General features: G+C 36.7%; 1 protein-coding gene across 5 annotated transcripts in view; it reads left to right on the forward strand.

Moving 5' to 3' along the window:
* Positions 1-18,752, forward strand: part of ck (myosin-VIIa ck) — a 182,993-nt gene that overhangs the window by 158,307 nt on the left and 5,934 nt on the right. For all 5 annotated transcript variants that reach the window (XM_067125565.1, XM_067125566.1, XM_067125567.1 and 2 more), the window contains 9 exons: positions 12,338-12,456; positions 13,805-14,063; positions 14,623-14,760; positions 15,166-15,321; positions 15,974-16,202; positions 16,771-16,899; positions 17,298-17,394; positions 17,781-17,878; positions 18,522-18,691. In XM_067125565.1, coding sequence (XP_066981666.1) covers positions 12,338-12,456; positions 13,805-14,063; positions 14,623-14,760; positions 15,166-15,321; positions 15,974-16,202; positions 16,771-16,899; positions 17,298-17,394; positions 17,781-17,878; positions 18,522-18,691 — 1,395 coding nt within the window. The remainder of the gene's footprint in view (positions 1-12,337; positions 12,457-13,804; positions 14,064-14,622; positions 14,761-15,165; positions 15,322-15,973; positions 16,203-16,770; positions 16,900-17,297; positions 17,395-17,780; positions 17,879-18,521; positions 18,692-18,752) is intronic.

An 18,752-nucleotide genomic window follows, 5' to 3' on the forward strand; every position in this document is an offset into this window, starting at 1 on the left:
TCTCAGTGAGCACGGGGATTTACGAAATGCAGCGGGTTTCTCCCGCTCAATGTACAGTTAAATCAATGTAGAACCTGGGGTACTTTTTGCTTAATATTTTCCTGGTACCTGGGACAAATTACATTCTGTTATAGAAGAGTGGCGGGTGGGGGTGGGGGATTTCTGTTACCGTTATGACTGCCTAGTGTTAGCAAGCGTACGTATGCATGCACGTGTATTAACAAGTATTATAACAAGTACGTGATGTGAGGCGAATTTTTGAAACTACATTACAAAGGCTTCGGAAGGTATTATAATTTGGGGGAATTATGGCCTGCGATGTCTGAGACAGTCGGAAAAATACTCGACTTAAAATTACCCTCAATTTTGAACATGCTTGTGTTAGGTGGGCCAGCCAGGTTTATAAACCTAGATGGTGGTGATATATATATTATATATATTTCTGTGTGTGTATGTATGTATGTGTATATATATTGTGAATTTTTGACACACGTACGCATGAGAATTTTACGTTCATAGCTGTTAAGCTACAGATATCGTTTGATATCCATTTCACTATAACTTAGGAAGAACTTACACCCATTGGGGATTATCAGTTATAATTCTCCTGGGTGTCAGTTATTTCCAAGATATAGTGAACTGGATATTAGAAGATATTCGTGGATATACAGTATATATTTATGTATATGTATATGTATATATATATATAAGTGCATGTATGTATGTGTGTGTGTATGTTTCAGAGAGAGAGAGAGAGAGAGAGAGACGCAGTTTTTCAGGATATGATTGACAGTTCCAAACTGGTCCGTCGGCGTAACGTTCCCAAGATACTGTAGGTCGCTATCGTCTGCGATACACACACGATACTTGCAGTAGTGACACCGGTGTTGGCAGGTTTTGTTACTGGGAAAGAACTGACACATATAGGTCTTGTACGTGTGTGTGTGTTTGTGTGTGTGTGTGTTTGCCGACACATACATACACACACAACATATATATGTATATGTATGTATGTATGTATGTATATGTATATGAACATATGCATATATATTTATCCTAAGTATTTTGTAACTTTTGTAATTCACTTTACATTGGTTTTACTGTAACTTGCATGCAAGTGGACTTATAACTGAAAAGCAATTATAATTCCTTTTCTGTGTAAGTTATTCTCAAGGTAGTGTATAACGAATTCGATAGTAAACGATATTTGGGACTTAATATTTCATATATATATATATATAATATATATATATATATATATATATATATATATATATATATATATATATATATATATACACAAGTATATATAAATTTTAAACCTCTACATATATTCATCCAATTCAAGTCATTAATACATACGGGACGGTGATACATGCCATGAATAATATATATCAATATTAGTAAAGGGGTTATTCTGAAAAAAAAAAAAGGACGTAAGTTACAGAGAATCGCCGAAAAAAGCCAAGAGGTGTTAAAACGGGCTGGTGAACAGCGTCATGGCCCGGATACTTTCTATCAATGAGGAAAGGTGGACGCTGGAAGTTCTGGAAGTTCCAGGATGGCGGAGAGAGAGAGAGAGAGAGAGAGAGAGAGAGAGAGAGAGTTGACATAACTGTTGGCTTCGGTTGGCTGGCAAGTGTTGGCGCAGGTGTACCTCTCTCTCTCTCTCTCTCTCTCTCTCTCTCTCTCTCTCTCTCTCTCGCTTCCAGCCGTGTGCGATGCGTTCCTTGGTACTCACAGACGTTCGCACGCGCATACGAGCATACGCGCGCGCATATTCCAGTTGAACTTGATGAGTGTTTGATCTCTGAACTCGGCTATTGTTTGGCGAGGCGAAGTGGAGTAATTATATTTGCTCGGTAACTGATATCCGAAGTGATTTGTTCGAGAAGAAGAAGAAGAGGCGATGATGGAGGCGTTCCCTGCTCTGTTTACTTCCGCGTGTGTGAAGCGACTTCCTCTCGTCCATCACAAGGGGCGGTTTTGATTTTTTTTTTTTTCTTTTTTAACCTCGGGCAACAAATCTGGAAGGAGGTTGCGTATTCATTCGAGATTCAAGAATGTCTGCCTGCTTGTCCACTTGTCTTAGATTGGTAATTGATTGCGTAGGGTTATATGTTGGTATGTGAATTTATTCGATCCGAATTCTGATTCGAATTATATATACATATATTTATATTATGTATATAATATATATTATACATACACACACACTATATATATATATATATATATATATATATATATATATATGTGACTATAATATACAATGCCCTCTTAACTTTTTTAATTCTTCGCCCTTTTTTGGATACGCTCGTCAGTTGGATTTTAAGGCTTCGTAGTGACAAGCGTATCCAAAAAAGCACGAAGAATTCGAGAAGTTAAGAGGGCATTGTGGCTATTACAATTACATACGTATCTGGTAAAAAGTGACCAGTAGATTCTACACACACACACACACACATGTATATATATATACATATATATAGTAAGATACATATGTATGTAATATGTATGTATATATATAGTGTTATATACATACATATAAATCTTAACCACCCTTTGAATAACAATGAATTCGGTTAATTGTAACCGGTTTTGCATCAAGTTAAACAAAAAACAGACAGAAGACGTAAGAATGATTCGTTGTGCTTGGATAACCCAACGTTTGATAAGAGGACGAAGAAGAAAAAAAAGAAAAACGGAAAACAATTGCGAAGGAATTCGTTTGTTTCTGTTGATAGATGCCCCGATAAAAGATCCGTTTCTCATTTGTTTTTTTTTTACACATTTGTAACATCCTTTTGTTGCGGGATTCTCGGAACCGCAGATGACAATCTATGCAGCCGTGTAAGTTTGTGAGTATGTGTGCGTGCGTACGTATTTTTTATGCCACCGCAACGTACATGAGAGTACATTCTGGAGGTTGTATATTCCCTTGTGTTTGTCGTCTAGTTTGTTTATCTCTTCATTGCATAAGAACAGTAATGATTATGGTTGAATTTCAATGAAGTTTTGTGGATGGCTTTCGTATGGGCCGAGGAAGATCAGGCTAGCTTTTGATAAGTACTCAGGTTTATTTTTAATTCTTTTAGCTCTCTGGCCACAAGATTTCTTAAGAAAACGTACTGGCATACTGCCATAAAATATGATGGATGGATGATGTGTGGACCCAAGGAAAGAGTTGACTGAATTTTGAAATGGATACGAATTATTAAAGAAAAATAAAAATTTCTGCGCGGGGCCATTGGTATTGACATAGCCTTGTTGTTATTGTTTTTGTTAGTTGTCAGTATGGTATACTGACGTAGATCAGAGGCTGTGGTGTATTAAGTAGAATACGAGAACGTTTAGTTCTCAGTTGAATTTCTGATCTTGGAGTGTAAACTCTGAACTCCTTCCCAGTTCAGGGTTTCAGGCGAGCTTCAACTGAGAAGGTTAAATCCATGCATTATAAACTTTAAAAAAAAGTAAAATTTGTAAGGTTTGATGTGAGATGCAAGGGGTTACAATGAGGTTGGAAATTTGGCGGAGTGAGTAAGCGAATGAGACTGAAATTTTAGTGTGCTGAGGAAAATGTTACCTGTTGAACTGTTTCATACCTAAATATAAGTCGTAATCTTTTGGCTGTATTAGATTCAGTGTTATTGTTGCTATACCAAATCAGCAGTGTATGTTGCAGTTATTATTATTATTGTTGTTGTTGTTGTTGTTGTTGTTGTCGTTGTTGTTGTTGTTGTTGTTGTTGTTGTTGTTCTTCTTCTTCTTCTTCTTCTTCTTCTTCTTCTTGTTCCTGTTGCTTTACAAGGCAGTGGTGGTAATCATTACCTACAGTCTACATCTTAGCCGACCTTAGTACCTGCATTAATGTAAAATAAAGAAATGACTGGTAACTGTCCTAAAAACTCTGAAGAAAATTAAACAAACCTGAAAAACAATGACAAAAGTAAATAGGAAACAAATGTCACAACACTCGTCATGACCGCCACTGGCAATTGTCCACCAATTTAAAGTAATGGTCATTCTCCGCCCACCACCCACCTCATGCGATTCCCAATTCAGTAGCGGTCACTCTCTTGCACCTTCCCCCCCCCGCTCACCCGCCCCCTCCCCCATCCGACCCTTAAATTAGGGCGTCATGGACTTGACATTCTCACGAGACACTTTCAAGAAATGGCCGGTTGTTTCTCGGCGCTGTTTCCCCCGGTGTTTCATTGGCGAGAGAACATAATATAACCTTCGAAACTGCATTCGTGTGAAGTTTCATTCGTTTCACTTGTTTCACTTTCCCAAAGTCATGCGGTTTCATTCGGCTGTGTCGTGTCTGATGCTTTTGCTGTTGTGATGTCAGGATAGGGTCAAAGTTGATGGGGCATTCTTCTGTTAAAGCAAGTGTGACGTCAGGACAAGGTTAGACTTGACTCTTCACATTTCTCTGATGGCAGTCAGAGAGTGGACAGGTGCAGTTTGCAATTTCGTGGGGACACCTTTCGGTACATGAAAATTAGAGTAGTTTACTTAGGACGATGTTCATATGCTGCTGAAAAATGTTTAGAAATATCCCTTGCATCAAAAAATGAGGTTTTATTCGGCAATGAGAGACAAGGTATATTTTTTTATCGAGGGCTATCGCCGGCGTGAAGAACGAACCAGCGACTGATCTAGAAATCAGCAGTCACGTTCTCGCACCCCCTGAATTGCTGAAATAAAATAATAATAATAATAATAATAATAATAATAATAATAATAATAATAATAATAGTAATTATTATTATTATTATTATTATTATTATTATTATGAATTATTTTATTTATTTTATTTTATTTTATTTTATTTTATTATTTTTTGCAGAAAAAATAACATGCGTATATAAAAATATATTTTGCTTTATTTTAAGAACCAGTGATCTAGATGCTTGTGTCGTCTTCGATTGTAGGGCCACATATGTAAACTCTAACCAACAAACAAAAGGAACCCACTAGTGGACTGAACGAAGGCCACCAAAAATAAATATGTATGTATGATGATGAAACGGTTAAACGCCATGACAAGGAGACAGGAATAGAGCCAGACACTAATTCAAAAAAAGTGACTGACCAGAAAAGTTGGAAGTGACGGACTGGAAAACCTCATTTTGTCTGGCTATATTCTTGTGGGACAGACTGGCGCTGTAAGCTTATTTTCCACTTTTAGAAGGTCTGTACAGTCTCTTAGGAGGTCCACACACGTTTGATCAGCACCCAAGCACGTAACGAAAGTAAGGAGGGCCGTGATCTTGGAGAAACAACGCAAAAGCTGCCCTCAAGTAAAGTCGCTTAGTAATGCTTCTTTCATAAATAGACCGGAGGGTGCGAGGGTGATGTTTCTCTCGTATGTCCCCCGAAAAATTAGCTACGATTTATAGGGATGAACAAGGCTGCCCTCGAGGTAGTGGTTCAGGATTTTTGTCATTACAAGTTCTGGAGAGACTTTTAAACAGACGTTAGAGGTCGTATGTGCACGAAATAGTGCTAATATTAGAGTAGAAAGATGAGGAAACCTTGTAAGTCACTAGTACAGAAAAACAAGAGGTTAATGGGCAAAGGAAGATCTTACAACTCGGGCGTTGGATCCAAAAAACTTCTGAAAATCGTAAGGACGAAAATATTGCTTTCAGCAAAGACGCGCAGATGACACAAGGAAAAGAAAAAAAAGTCAAGGGAACGAGTGAAGAAAAACAATTATTGTCGTACTGTGGTCTAATGTGGAAGAGAGTAATGACAGGCCACGAGAGTTGACGTAATAACGCAGTCTTGTTTTGCTTCTCAGCGCAGATGGCGTCCCTAAAGTTCGCATCTCGTACCTTTTTATTTTTTTCTCCCATTGTATTTCACGGATTAATTCGGGGGTGTTGGGAAGGAAGGCGGCGTTCGCTGTGTATGGTTTTTTACCTCTTTAGAGCGTATTGTTCTCTCTCTCTCTCTCTCTCTCTCTCTCTCTCTCTCTCTCTCTCTCTCTCTCTCTCTCTCTCTTTTGTCTGTGAATCTCGCGCCCTCTGTCTCTCATTTTCCTGGTACCGCGTCAAGATTGTAGGATATGTTAAATAGGCTTGTGAGTCTCTCTCTCTCTCTCTCTCTCTCTCTCTCTCTCTCTCTCTCTCTCTCTCTCTCTCTCTCTTGTCTCTGAATCTCGCCCCCTCTATCTCTCATTTTCCGGGCATCAAGTCAAGATTGTAGGATATGTTAAATAGGTGTGTTAGTCTCTCTCTCTCTCTCTCTCCCCGACTCTTGTACGCCTGTGAAACACGGCATAAAAGATGGTTTTAAGGATGACCCTGGATTGTGAGTGTGTGAGGAGAGGGGGGGCGAGGTTTGGTTGCGGTGAGCAGGGGGGTGGAGGGGTGGTCTGTCGGAATGTAGGTCCTATTGAATAAGAGGAATAAAATAATTCCAGCATGTGGCCGCTTCGTCACATCGCGGACTCCATCTGGCGATTCATTAAAGTCATTCGTTAAATCATTCATCTGGTCTTACTGCTATCTTATGTCGGGTCGCGGATGACACGTCACGTGGCTCTCGCGCCTCACTCGGGCCCATTGCCGCTCGTAGCAAAGTCTGGTTAAGGTCTGTTGGGAGTCCATTCAGGATTTTTTTTTTTTTTTTTTTCAAAAGGGTGGGGGGCGTTGCTCTTATGCTTATGGAATCGACATGATTGTATAACTTCTCTTGGCGTTGCTATACTGTAGCTTTTATTATTATTATTATTATTATTATTATTATTATTATTATTACCATAGCACAGTATTTGATTTTTGTCTTTATTTTATAGGAATGTACTTGTACACTGCCTTATGCTGAATTATTATTATTATTATTATTATTATTATTATTATTATTATTATTACTTGTTTGGTTATTACTACCCTAGCGCAGTATTCGATTTTTATCTCTCTTGTATACTCGTAGGAATGTACTTGGGGTACACCGCCTTGTGCTGAAATACTATTATTATTATTATTATTATTATTATTATTATTATTATTATTATTATTATTATTATTATTATTATTATTGTTGTTGTTGTTGTTGTTGTTGCTTATGGAGTTTAAAACAATTATTCGCTCATAACTCACGGATATTGTGGGTACAATTCGTTCTCCGCAGGCAACTATTTTATGTCCCAACATATTCCATAAATAATAATTCGATTATCTATATAAGGAATATATAGCTTTGCAATAACATTTGCTATCGGCAATGTTGTGCGTAAACAACAGAGCATATTTGTTCAGCAAACATTCGGTACGTTTTGTAATGGATATTAGTTTCTGCGTCGAGTTTACGAGTCTGAATGTTGTAATGGTACTCTTATTATCCATCAAATTCATCGACAGATTGAGGTATGTTATGGTTTATCTCACTGCGCTTGCGCAGTACGAAATACTGTAGGGATTTGAAGAGACAATAATTTCGAGGAATTGATAATGTATCTCTTTGTGTAAGTAAATTTTAAAACCTGTACGACTTTTTGCTCTCTCTCTCTCTCTCTCTCTCTCTCTCTCTCTCTCTCTCTCTCTCTCTCTCTCTCTCTCTCTCTCTCTCTCTCTCTCTCTCTAATATATTTATCAAAAAGTTTTACACGTAAGAAAATTTAGATACACAAAGAGATACATTATTAATTTATATGTATATGTATGTATGTATATATATATATATATATATATATATATATATATATATATATATATATATATATAATATATATGAAAAATATGAAAGTTAATCGCATGTCAGAAACGAACCATGTTTACTTTTAAAGATATACTTATGATTATGAATGAAACGAAAACCTGAATATTATTTTAGGGTGCTGTAACGTATGGAGTTTTCTAACAGGACTTAAATAATTATTTTTACATAAAGCAGAACACGTGACCTCAATATCGAGTGTGTGAAAATAAAGGAAAAAATCTCACCATAGCAAAAAAAAAAATAATAATAATAAAATTGCTGTCGGTGGCGGATATCGATCTATATAAGGACAACCAAGAGTAGGGAAGAATAGTGACAAGATCCATAAATGCAAGAACAGTGAAAGAAAAGAATAAGAAGAAGAAGAAGAAGAAGAAGTGAAGGAACAGACAAAAATTAAAAAGACTTTTGTAACTCACACTCAACTTGCTGCAATGGCTGGAGAGTTGCCGCTGGTTGCATGAGTGATCGCAGAGCTGAGCTGGCGTAGCGCATACCAACATGATTCGTGAGGGTGCGATAGACAGTCTCCCGTCCCCTCTTCGTCCATGAATGAGGGGAAGGGGAAGACACAGACAGACGTTAAAGGAGGGGAACTGATGAAAACAAAAACACGGCGAAACACAGGAACGTCAAATGATAGAGACTGAAAATTAGCGAGTGAATTTTCTTGTTTGTGTCTTTGTTCGATGAGAAATGACGCAAACAAAGAAACTGTAAAGAAAATACAAATAAGAAAATATAAAAGACATACTTGTTGGGATTCATTGAAGATAGATATTTAGTGATTCTAAGATAGATATTTAGTGATTCTGTAGTGAATTATCCCGAAGACTTTTGGTAAAGACTCAAGATTCAAAATAAGAAAGAAAATAAGATAAGGAAAAAATAAGACAAGAAAGAAAATAAGATAAAGATCCGGGACTGAAGAGACATTATTATTTTCTCATTTGTTTTGAACGAAAAATAGCTTCGATGAAAAATCCGGTGAAAATGTTGTACGCAGTGAGCACCAACAGTGATCTCAACCTGAAAATGGGCAACGGCAACCTCCTCCGGCCGTACTGCCCCGTGTGGCTGCCGCCTCAGCCAAGGGCGGCTCTCTACTGCACCTACAGGAGGAAATTTGGGACACAGGTAAAAAAAAAAATAGAGGGGAAATGTGCTTATTTTTTTCCAACATATTTCTTTGTGTTTTTTTTTGCAGTTTTGTAGTTTCTTAAATATATATTTATCTGTTTCAGTTATATATTTTTTAGCAAAATTTATGTTAAAATGATTTCAGTGTGGACATAGACTTTATTTACATATTCACTAAGTCCTACACACACAATATGTATATATATAACAAATATATATATATATATATATATATATATATATATATATATATATATATATATATATATAAATATATATGTATATATGTATTATATATCAAAAAGTAATTTTAGTGATCATTAGTAAAACTTCCTTTACATTTTCGTTATTCTCAAATATTATTTATTGTTTGCCTCTCTCCGCTTCTTTTATCGACTTCATCCGTTCAGCGTGCCCCCAGTAGGTCGATGCAAACTTGGTTACCTTGCCCCTTCACTTAGGAGGGACAGTGAACTCTCTCTCTCTCTCTCTCTCTCTACTCTCTATATATATATATATATATATATATATATATATATATATATATATATATATATGTGTATACATATATGTGTATATATATATACACACATATATATAATGTATATTGTATAATCAACTTTTACACAAGAACAGGTTTTTACAGTAGAGGAAGGTTTTCCACGAAAAACTCTCTCTCTCGTGACAAAAAAACAAAAAACAAAAAATGTCAGAGGTTCGTCAAACATTTCATACGTTAAAAAAAAAAGTCACGTTCAGTCCCCATTTTATTGCCTGAGAAATAAACTCGTCTCGAGGAATTTTGCAGAAAACAGTTACGTGAACGTAAGGTTGGGTCGCTAATTGCAGCCCCGAGAGAATCTTCACTCACTAGCGGAGCTGAAGGACGTTTGGTCCCAACACCTGGGAGATGAGACTTTCCCGGACGCTGAAGATGTTCTGGGAGTATATGCAGGTGTCAGTGTCATATCTGTCCTCTGCTTCGGTTTGTTTATGCATATATATATATATATATATATATATATATATATATATATATATATATATATATATACTGTATATATATATATGTATAAATATATATATATATATATATATATATATATATATATATATATATATATATATATATATATATATATATATATATATATATATATATATATATATATATATATATGTCTGTGTGTGTATGTGTGTGTGTGAGCACTATGTATCAGAACTCAAGTCATCACCATACTACCAGTGCCATAGCATTTTTTTACTTAATTGACTGACAGATAAGATTGCCATTGGCCGAAGAAATAGAAGCTTGTCCATTGTTCAAGGGCCATTACATTTCCCAAGGGATCCACAACCCTCTGCTATGCGCTCCTCTGCATTAACCATTACACCTACCATCACTGCGGTAGCAGCCATTTTTATTCCACTGACCTGGTCCAGTAGTTTTCAAAATGAATAGAACAATGATCATTTTTGTTTTATACTCTGGAACCCACCACTTGTAACATCAGCCTAAGGCTAAAAGATATGTATAGAATTTCGTGTCATGTCATTATATGCACATTATTCCCTATATGTTCGTAAGTACATCCCGAAACAAGGGGAGCAAAATACAGTAATCAAGACACGACTGACGAGGTGTATTTTGGTTAGCCTTCAAGAGCAGAGCGCCGACCCGAGGTACCCTTCGGCGCCGAGCCTCGATTAGTAATGCTGTCGGTATCACACGGTCGAGAAGCCAAAGGGACTTTTCTCCGGTGACCTGGAGTTGAAAGGCGCCGTTGCACGCAATGAAACTTAGGAAGAAGAATTAAGGAGAAGTTCGTTATAGCAAATTATTTGTCCTCGTATCCCCATCCCAATCCAACACACACACAAACTCACACACACACACACAGGTACAGTTTAGCAGGTTTTTTGGCGTCTTTATTATCTTGCCGCCAATTTTAGCAAAAGATAGCGAAGATTGGCGCCAATATCGAATTAGTGTACGATAATGCATGGGCTTCAGTTTTGAACGAGCATAGATCGAAACACATTCACTGCCAAATACAAACTTAATTTGAAAATTAAGAAAATACTCTCGTATGTGATACCGCCATTAAATGGTTCTGTTGCACGGCTCAATTTGTATTCACATAGTAGATCAGGACTTATTTTTCTTTCAGTTGTCGTACAAGTATGCAAGAGCTGTCGGGGAATACTTCTATGCGAGTCCCGTTCGTAAAGAAAAGCACCATTAGTTCCTTGGTGGCCACCTCCTCTCTCTCTCTCTCTCTCTCTCTCTCTCTCTCTCTCTCTCTCTCTCTCTCTCTCTCTCTCTCTCTCTAGGCCATCCGTCTTACGTCCAGCATGTCTTATGATCTGATCATCGGTTTCATTTGAAGAAAGTTTTTAATTGTCCGATTATAATGTGAGCGTATGGGCAGGGGGAGGAGGGCGAGGCATTCCCTCGTCGTTGACAACGTCAGCCATTGACGTCATATTCTCTCATTCTCCTTCTCTCACTTCTCTAATACAGGTCACTCCTTCTATCAGTTAAACTCTAAAGTCGAAGAACCTTGGATATGTGTACGGGAAATTTTTCATTTCCTCAGTGACCTTGTAATCTGTTCCAGTCCCTCAAAGCTCACTTGTTGTATTATTAACGGTATCTTGACCGACTTCACTATTTTTGTAATTTTCGAGTTTTTACGACCTTTTTTTTTATATCCAATAGAGACTTGTCTTATTATTTCCTTGTTTGGAGAGAATTTGTTGGTTACCTTGACCTTCGAGGCATTTTATTTTTTGTGGGGGTGGGGGAGCGGTTTACTAGATGCCTAACTTCCTGGGACCCTCTTTTTGAGAGAGTTAAAGTCACCTCGAAACGTGGCTTCCAGGAACTACGTTTCATTTGAGTTTTATTTTGTTCACATTGCCTTCCCCTGTTCTAAATTTTGCCAAAACCAGACAATTGGACGAAAATTTCTTCTTCTTCCTGGTCTAGGTTTGGAGACCATCCATTGGTCTTCGTGTACTCGATAAGGCGTTCGTATTCATTTGTCATTTGCAGTTTACTGTTGTGACGAATAACTTCTCTCATATCATAACTTTTTAAATAGATATAATGTCTCCTTGAAAGTAGTCTAGTTTTCACATCTTTTTTGTTCTTGGAGTAACTTACTGAATAGTCTGGGTGTTGCGTGCTCTAAGTCCATTTTCCAATATCTTTGTTGTCTTTTGGGCTCCATTAACCTACATTCGTCCATATCCTTCATTACAGTGCGTCAAAACATTCATATGTATCCTTGAATTAATTGCTAATAAAGCTCAGTTAATTACTTGTTAGGAAAATAATTTAGTCATAACCAGTAGTCTGGTTACTACACATGTTCAACCTGGCTAAATATTAAGTCTTATTCGTTTTACATTTTATTGAGGAGCATTTTAATTAAAACGTTTTTTCTTGTTTTTCCAGGCCCTGTTCACAGCCGAAGGCGCCGAGCATGGTCGCAAGCTGTTCACGCCTCAGCTCAATGGCACAGATACCCAGGAGAAGCCCTACACTCTGGAGGAGTACTCCCTGGACCACTTCAGGTAGGTTTATTAAACAACTCTTGATACTACACTGCGTAGGGGGCCACTACTTACAGAGTGCCTTGTGCTCTCATTGCATACTCCAGGGTGGATTACTATTTATATTGTCTTATACTGGTTTTCCACCCCATAGGCAGTTATCGTTAAGAGTGCCTTGCACTCATATTGCGCCCTAAGGTAGTTACTGTCAGTTGATGGAGTTCCTCATTGGATGGATTGGTATCGTTCTCGGCCAGCACTCTGCTGGGCCCGTGTTCGATTCTCCGACTGGCCAATGAAGAATTAGAAATTTATTTCTGGCGATAGAAATTTATTTCTCATAATGTGGTTCAGATTTCCACAATAAACTGTAGGTTCCATTGCTAGGTAACCAATTGGTTGTTAGCCACGTAAAATAAATCTAATCCTTCGGGTCAGCCCTAGGAGAGATGTTAATCAGCTCAGTGGTCTGGTTAAACTAAGGTATACTTAACTTTTTAACTGTCAGTTGATGGCCTTAACTCGTATTGCATTAGTGGATCACAGCGTACAGAGTGCCTTGCATGTATGGGGATAACTGCCTTTAGAGTACTTTGTATTTATATTGTACCCATGAGGGGATAACTGCCCATTGAGTGCCTTGTATTTATATTGTACCCCTGGAGGGATAACTGCCTATAGAGTGTTTTGAACTCATATTGCATCCATGAGGGGTTTACTGTCATCAGTATAGAGTACTTACTACATGTTCTTCAGAATGTTATCTTTACTTTTCATCTTGTTTTTAATGCTGTCTTGCTCCAGTTTTCACTCCTGAGTTAGAATTAAAAATTCTTCTTGGTATCCTTTTGAGTTTAGAAGTATTACTCTGAGGTCTGGTTTTAAAGACTTCAGTAAATTTTATTTTCTTGTTTCTTAAATTAGATGAAAAAGGTTTGCTTTCCTAGGCAATTATTAGATTGATTTAGAATTTCATATTACAGTACTAGGTAATTGCCTCCAATATGAAAATTGCATAACTCATGTTGTAAAATAATGTAGTTTCCTTTCAAACCTTATTGTTATCCGAGAGTTGTAGTGGTAGTTTTTGCATTCTAATTTCAGAAATTAGTTTAAAATTGATGGGCCCAGTTATCTGTTTTCATGTAACCCACTTTTCCTTCTCAACAAACATAATATTCTGAGTTATTAATTTTCAGTATATTTATTCAGGTTTTATTCAGGCCTCAGTGTGACCCACTGCCTTTCCCACCATCCTATACAGGGGTTTTGATTTTAGACCTAAATGCACCTTCATTCATGACATTGTATGCAAATAAGTCGAAGTTTTACTTGAATGACTAATTTATTTTTTTTTTTTTTTTTGAAGGCCTCCACCCAAACGCACAGTGTCAAGGGCCATTGCCCTCTCATCAGCTCGTCGTCCATCAAACGAGTTCCTCTGGAAGTATTCCCGGGACCCTATCAAACAGCCTCTCCTGAAGAAGCTACTGCACAAAGAAGAGTTAGCTCAAGAATCTGTCTACGCCTTCAATGCTATCCTCAAGTATATGGGAGACCTGCCTTCCAGAAGGAACCGACAAGGGAATGACCTCACTGACCAAATTTTCGATGGGCCCCTTAAACATGTAAGACATTCAGTATTGCTGTGTTGATTTGGAAAACACACCCAGAGATGATGGCAGTAATGTAGCAAGTACCATATTCATAGCATTTTATTAATGCTTCACTAGTTACATGCAGCATTCTCAAAAATGTAAAGGGATTGGAGCATCAATTAGGATTGACAAAAATTATAAATGAATTTTGTTTTGGTTTTTGCCTCCGAGTACTTATTCAAGTTATATTTTTTAGGAGATGCCCCTCTCAGTCACTATTATGTCATGTTTGATGCGAGTCAGCAATCGTTGTAGGTGATGCTCATTTAGCTTTCATAATTACTCATAATGTATCAATAACACTTCCTTTAGGGAAAGCAAAAAACAAAGATGTTTATGTAACTGTACAATACACAGTTCGTAAGGAGTCTTGGGCTGGATTGTATGAATGGTTCTGATTCCAATGTTCTTATTGTACAGTATTATGTCGAGTATATTAATTTTCAAATCATGATATTTTTGTCTTTTTTTTTAACATAACTATAAAACATTTCATCAGTTTCATAACCATATTCCTCAACTCCCACAGGAAATTCTCAGAGATGAAATTTACTGCCAAGTAATGAAACAGCTGACAGAAAACAGAAATCGCCTGAGTGAAGAAAGAGGTTGGGAACTTATGTGGTTGGCAACTGGACTGTTTGCTTGCTCACAAAATCTTGTCAAGGTAAGAGGAAAATTAATGCTCAACAACTGGAGCTTCAGTTTGAGTTTTGTAGTCCTTACTATCAGATTTCATTTAGAGCATACAGTACTTTTTGTTTGTTGGTTGCAGTTTACAGTGTTCTTGCCTAACTTTTTGTCCTCAGTATCTTTCTTGTTCTTGAATCTGGAACCTTGTACTGTACAGTGTAGGGTTAGTTTCTTTTCAGAAGTCTTCAGGTTTTTGCCTCTTTTAATTCAGGAGGATATCTTGTTGCATATTCATATTACTTTCAAGTACAGAATACTAAAGTATTATAAAAGGAAATTTTTGAGATGACAAACAATGATACATTTCCTTGTCATGAATAAAATAATTTTCCAAATTTCTTAAGTGGTGTATCATATGGTCATGTTTATTTTCCCGCAGGAGCTCACCCAGTTCCTTAGGACTAGACGCCACCCAATAGCACAGGATTCACTTCACCGTCTCCAGAAGACCCTCAAGCAAGGCCAGAGAAAGTACCCACCCCATCAAGTAGAAGTTGAAGCTATACACCACAAGACCACTCAGATCTTCCATAAGGTAAGTCCAGTTTTCATCTTTTTTTCAGTCTCATATAATTGCCTTCAATTTGATATACTAAACAGTTTTGAAGTTACTGTCAGTATTTATAAATTGTGAAAAGTTTTGAACTTGATGAGAACCTAGGTCAGATGAGAATCCATTGGGTAGAAATATAAATAACAAAGTAAGATCAGAGATAATGATGAATATGTAGAGTTTTAGCTCCTTTTATAATGATGAATATATATAGTTTTATAGTTTTATAATGTATTCATTCAAGTTATAGTACACATTTTCAGATAAAAATTTAATAAACTTTTCTATAGTTCTACTCGAACATAAAGAAAATGAGGTCCTGTTTGGGTCTACTTCCTTTAAAAAGTATTTCCAAAAGTTCTGCTTTCCGATAATTAAATTAAATATTTCTCTAGGAACTTTGCCTTGAAGGGGTTACTTTCTTCATCGTTCAAAATTTTTAATATTCAGTTTCTGCCAGTCTGGGAAAGAATTTCCCTACACCTTCTTCCCTAAAGTGATATTTAGTTCTCATTCCCATATACTACAGATAAAATCTTCCATAGATCAGTGCGTTCCTAACATATGAAATTTCCCCAAAGTATGCAAAATACAAATATTCTTCAAAACAGTAAAATGCTAAAACCTTCCCTAGGTTTACTTCCCTGATGATACCGACGAAGCCTTTGAAGTAGACTCCTCCACAAGGGCAAAGGACTTCTGTGCTTCCATTGCTCACCGTCTCAACCTCAAGAGCTCCGAAGGTTTCTCGCTCTTTGTGAAAATTGCAGACAAAGTCATTTCAGTCCCAGAGGGCGATTTCTTCTTTGACTTCGTGAGGCATCTGACGGACTGGATCAAGAAAGCCAGACCTTCAAGAGATGGTGAGATATATAGTACTGCCTTGTTTTAATTCTAATGCATGCCTAGAATCAGAGATGGTGAGATATATAGTACTGCCTTGTTTTAATTCTAATGCATGCCCATTTTTGGAAGTATTATCTTCTGTTACTTTTGTGGTTTACTAGAATCAGTGCTAAAGATTCCTTACAACTTTTCCTCCTGCCCCAGGTATACTGCCATCTGACTTTTTCTGCTCATCCATACCCTTTGCTCTCTCTCTCTCTCTCTCTCTCTCTCTCTCTCTCTCTCTCTCTCTCTCTCTCTCTCTCTCTCTCTCTCTCTCTCTCTCTGTGTGTGTGTGTGTGTGTGTGTGTGAGTCCAACTTCATCTTTGTCATGCTCCAGTTTTCCTAATAATTATGATTAAGCATAATTCTTAAATTGTATTAATTTACAGTTGTAAATTAATATAATAAGTTATCTCATTGTACTGTACACCTTAGTGGCTAGTCTCACATAATTTATTTACAAATCAAATAACAGTTATATATATATCCCATGCTCTCATTTTTTTGCAGTACAAAATTGTAATTTGTTTCAAAATCCACAGGCACAACCCCGCATTTCACATACCAGGTCTTTTTCATGAAAAAATTGTGGACAAACACTGTACCTGGGAAGGACCGCAATGCCGATATTATATTCCATTTCCACCAAGAGCTTCCCAAACTTCTCAGAGGTAGAGTGCTAGTGATTTCATCTGAGACTTCCTTTACCACACAATTATAGTTTTTACATTTTGCCAGATTTAGGAGTCTTTGTTTGCCATAAATTTACAAAAAAAAAAAAAAAGTGGTCTTAAAGGTCTTCATTTGGTATTTAATGTATTAACTAAAAAGTATTGTACTTTACAGTACTGTACAGTACTGTGTAGTATCATTTAAAGGAGATTATAGTTGCCAACAAAAAGTATTCTGTACATGAACTTTAAATATGTTAAATTTTCTGGCAACACATTGAGTATACGTTAACAAAAAAAGTACACTGTTGTAGTATATACAAGCATCATTTGAAGGAGAGGGACCTGCTAATTAAAGTGTTCCATACATGGAACTTAAATATTTTTTCCCTAAACAGGATATCATCGCTGCACAAAAGATGAAGCTGCCAGACTAGCAGCTCTTGTGTACAGAGTTCGTTTTGGCGAGAGTAAAGCAGAGTTAGCACACATTCCGTAAGTATCGTGAAAATAATTAAGCTAATGTCCCCAGATATTGTTAGAGTAATGTGGTAGCATATTACTCTATTTTGAAATTAAGAAAAATAAAACTTTGGCATCATAGACATTGAGAAGTTGAAGACATCTCCATCTAAATATGAAAGCTTTAGTTTTACTAAGATTAATTTAAAATTAAATTAAATTAATGTTTTAAATTTTCTAATAATGAGTCCATTAAAAATTCTGTGAACCTTTTTTTCCAGAAGTAAAACAAAGCTTAACAAGGCATATATTGAAGTTTCTATTTGTGTCACAGTAGGTTTGCCATCCAAAAAAACTTTTCTACATCCTTCCCATTTTGTTGTTTTTCACCACGTATTTACTTTTTTTTTTATTTGCAGAACAATGTTACGAGACCTCATACCTGCTGACCTGGCTAAATCTCAGAGTACGAATGAATGGAAGAAGGTTATAGTCCAGCATTATAACAATGATGCAGGTATGAAGAGAGTTTGATCTTACTTGACATTCTTTGTAGAGTAGTTGCGCCTATAGTTTACCTTACAGGTGCACTGTAAATGATACTGAAAGAGCCCCAGTTACAATGCTTTCTGCCGTTTACTTTCCATCCATTTCCTTTGGTCTCTTGTCAACTTGTTCAGTTTTGACTTTACCTTGATCCAATTTCTTTTTCTCATCAAGAACAAATTTTTCAAGCGAAGCCTTCTGGCAGTGAGACTCAGTAGCCTAATTAACTGATTTGCATGATTAAACTAATTCATTATTTGCTATTAATATAGTAACGACGAGATTTTAACTGAAGCATTATAGCAAGATAGGAACTATCACTCACTTCTTGTGTTCCCTGATAACAGTAATTCTTGATTCTTTGGTAATGATTTTTGTAAGGCAAATTTTGGTAACCGCAGATCTATATTCTTGCCTTTAACTTGAGCAAGCTTTTTTTTTTTATTTTTACTGATGAAGTTGCCTCCTTCAGCAAGCATGCCTTATGCTTTTATGATTTCATTATGCTGTAAGATTAATGTGCTACATTTTTCTCAATACTGTACTAATAATTTCTGTCTGTTACTAGGAATGCTACATTTTTCTCAATACTAATAATTTCTGTCTGTTACTAGGAATGAGTCCAGAGGAAGCCAAAATTGCATTCCTTAAAGTTATCTACAGATGGCCAACCTTTGGTTCTGCTTTCTTCGAGGTCAAGCAGACAACTGACCCCAACTACCCTGAGCATCTTCTAATTGCCATCAACAAACAGGGAGTGTCTCTTATTCACCCAACAACGAAGGTATGTAAATTACTTTATCAAACTAACTAATAAATCTAAAGATGTCTGATGAGTACCCACA

Source organism: Macrobrachium rosenbergii, chromosome 23 (genome assembly GCF_040412425.1).
Source record: "Macrobrachium rosenbergii isolate ZJJX-2024 chromosome 23, ASM4041242v1, whole genome shotgun sequence".
Classification (NCBI taxonomy): Eukaryota; Metazoa; Arthropoda; class Malacostraca; order Decapoda; family Palaemonidae; genus Macrobrachium; species Macrobrachium rosenbergii.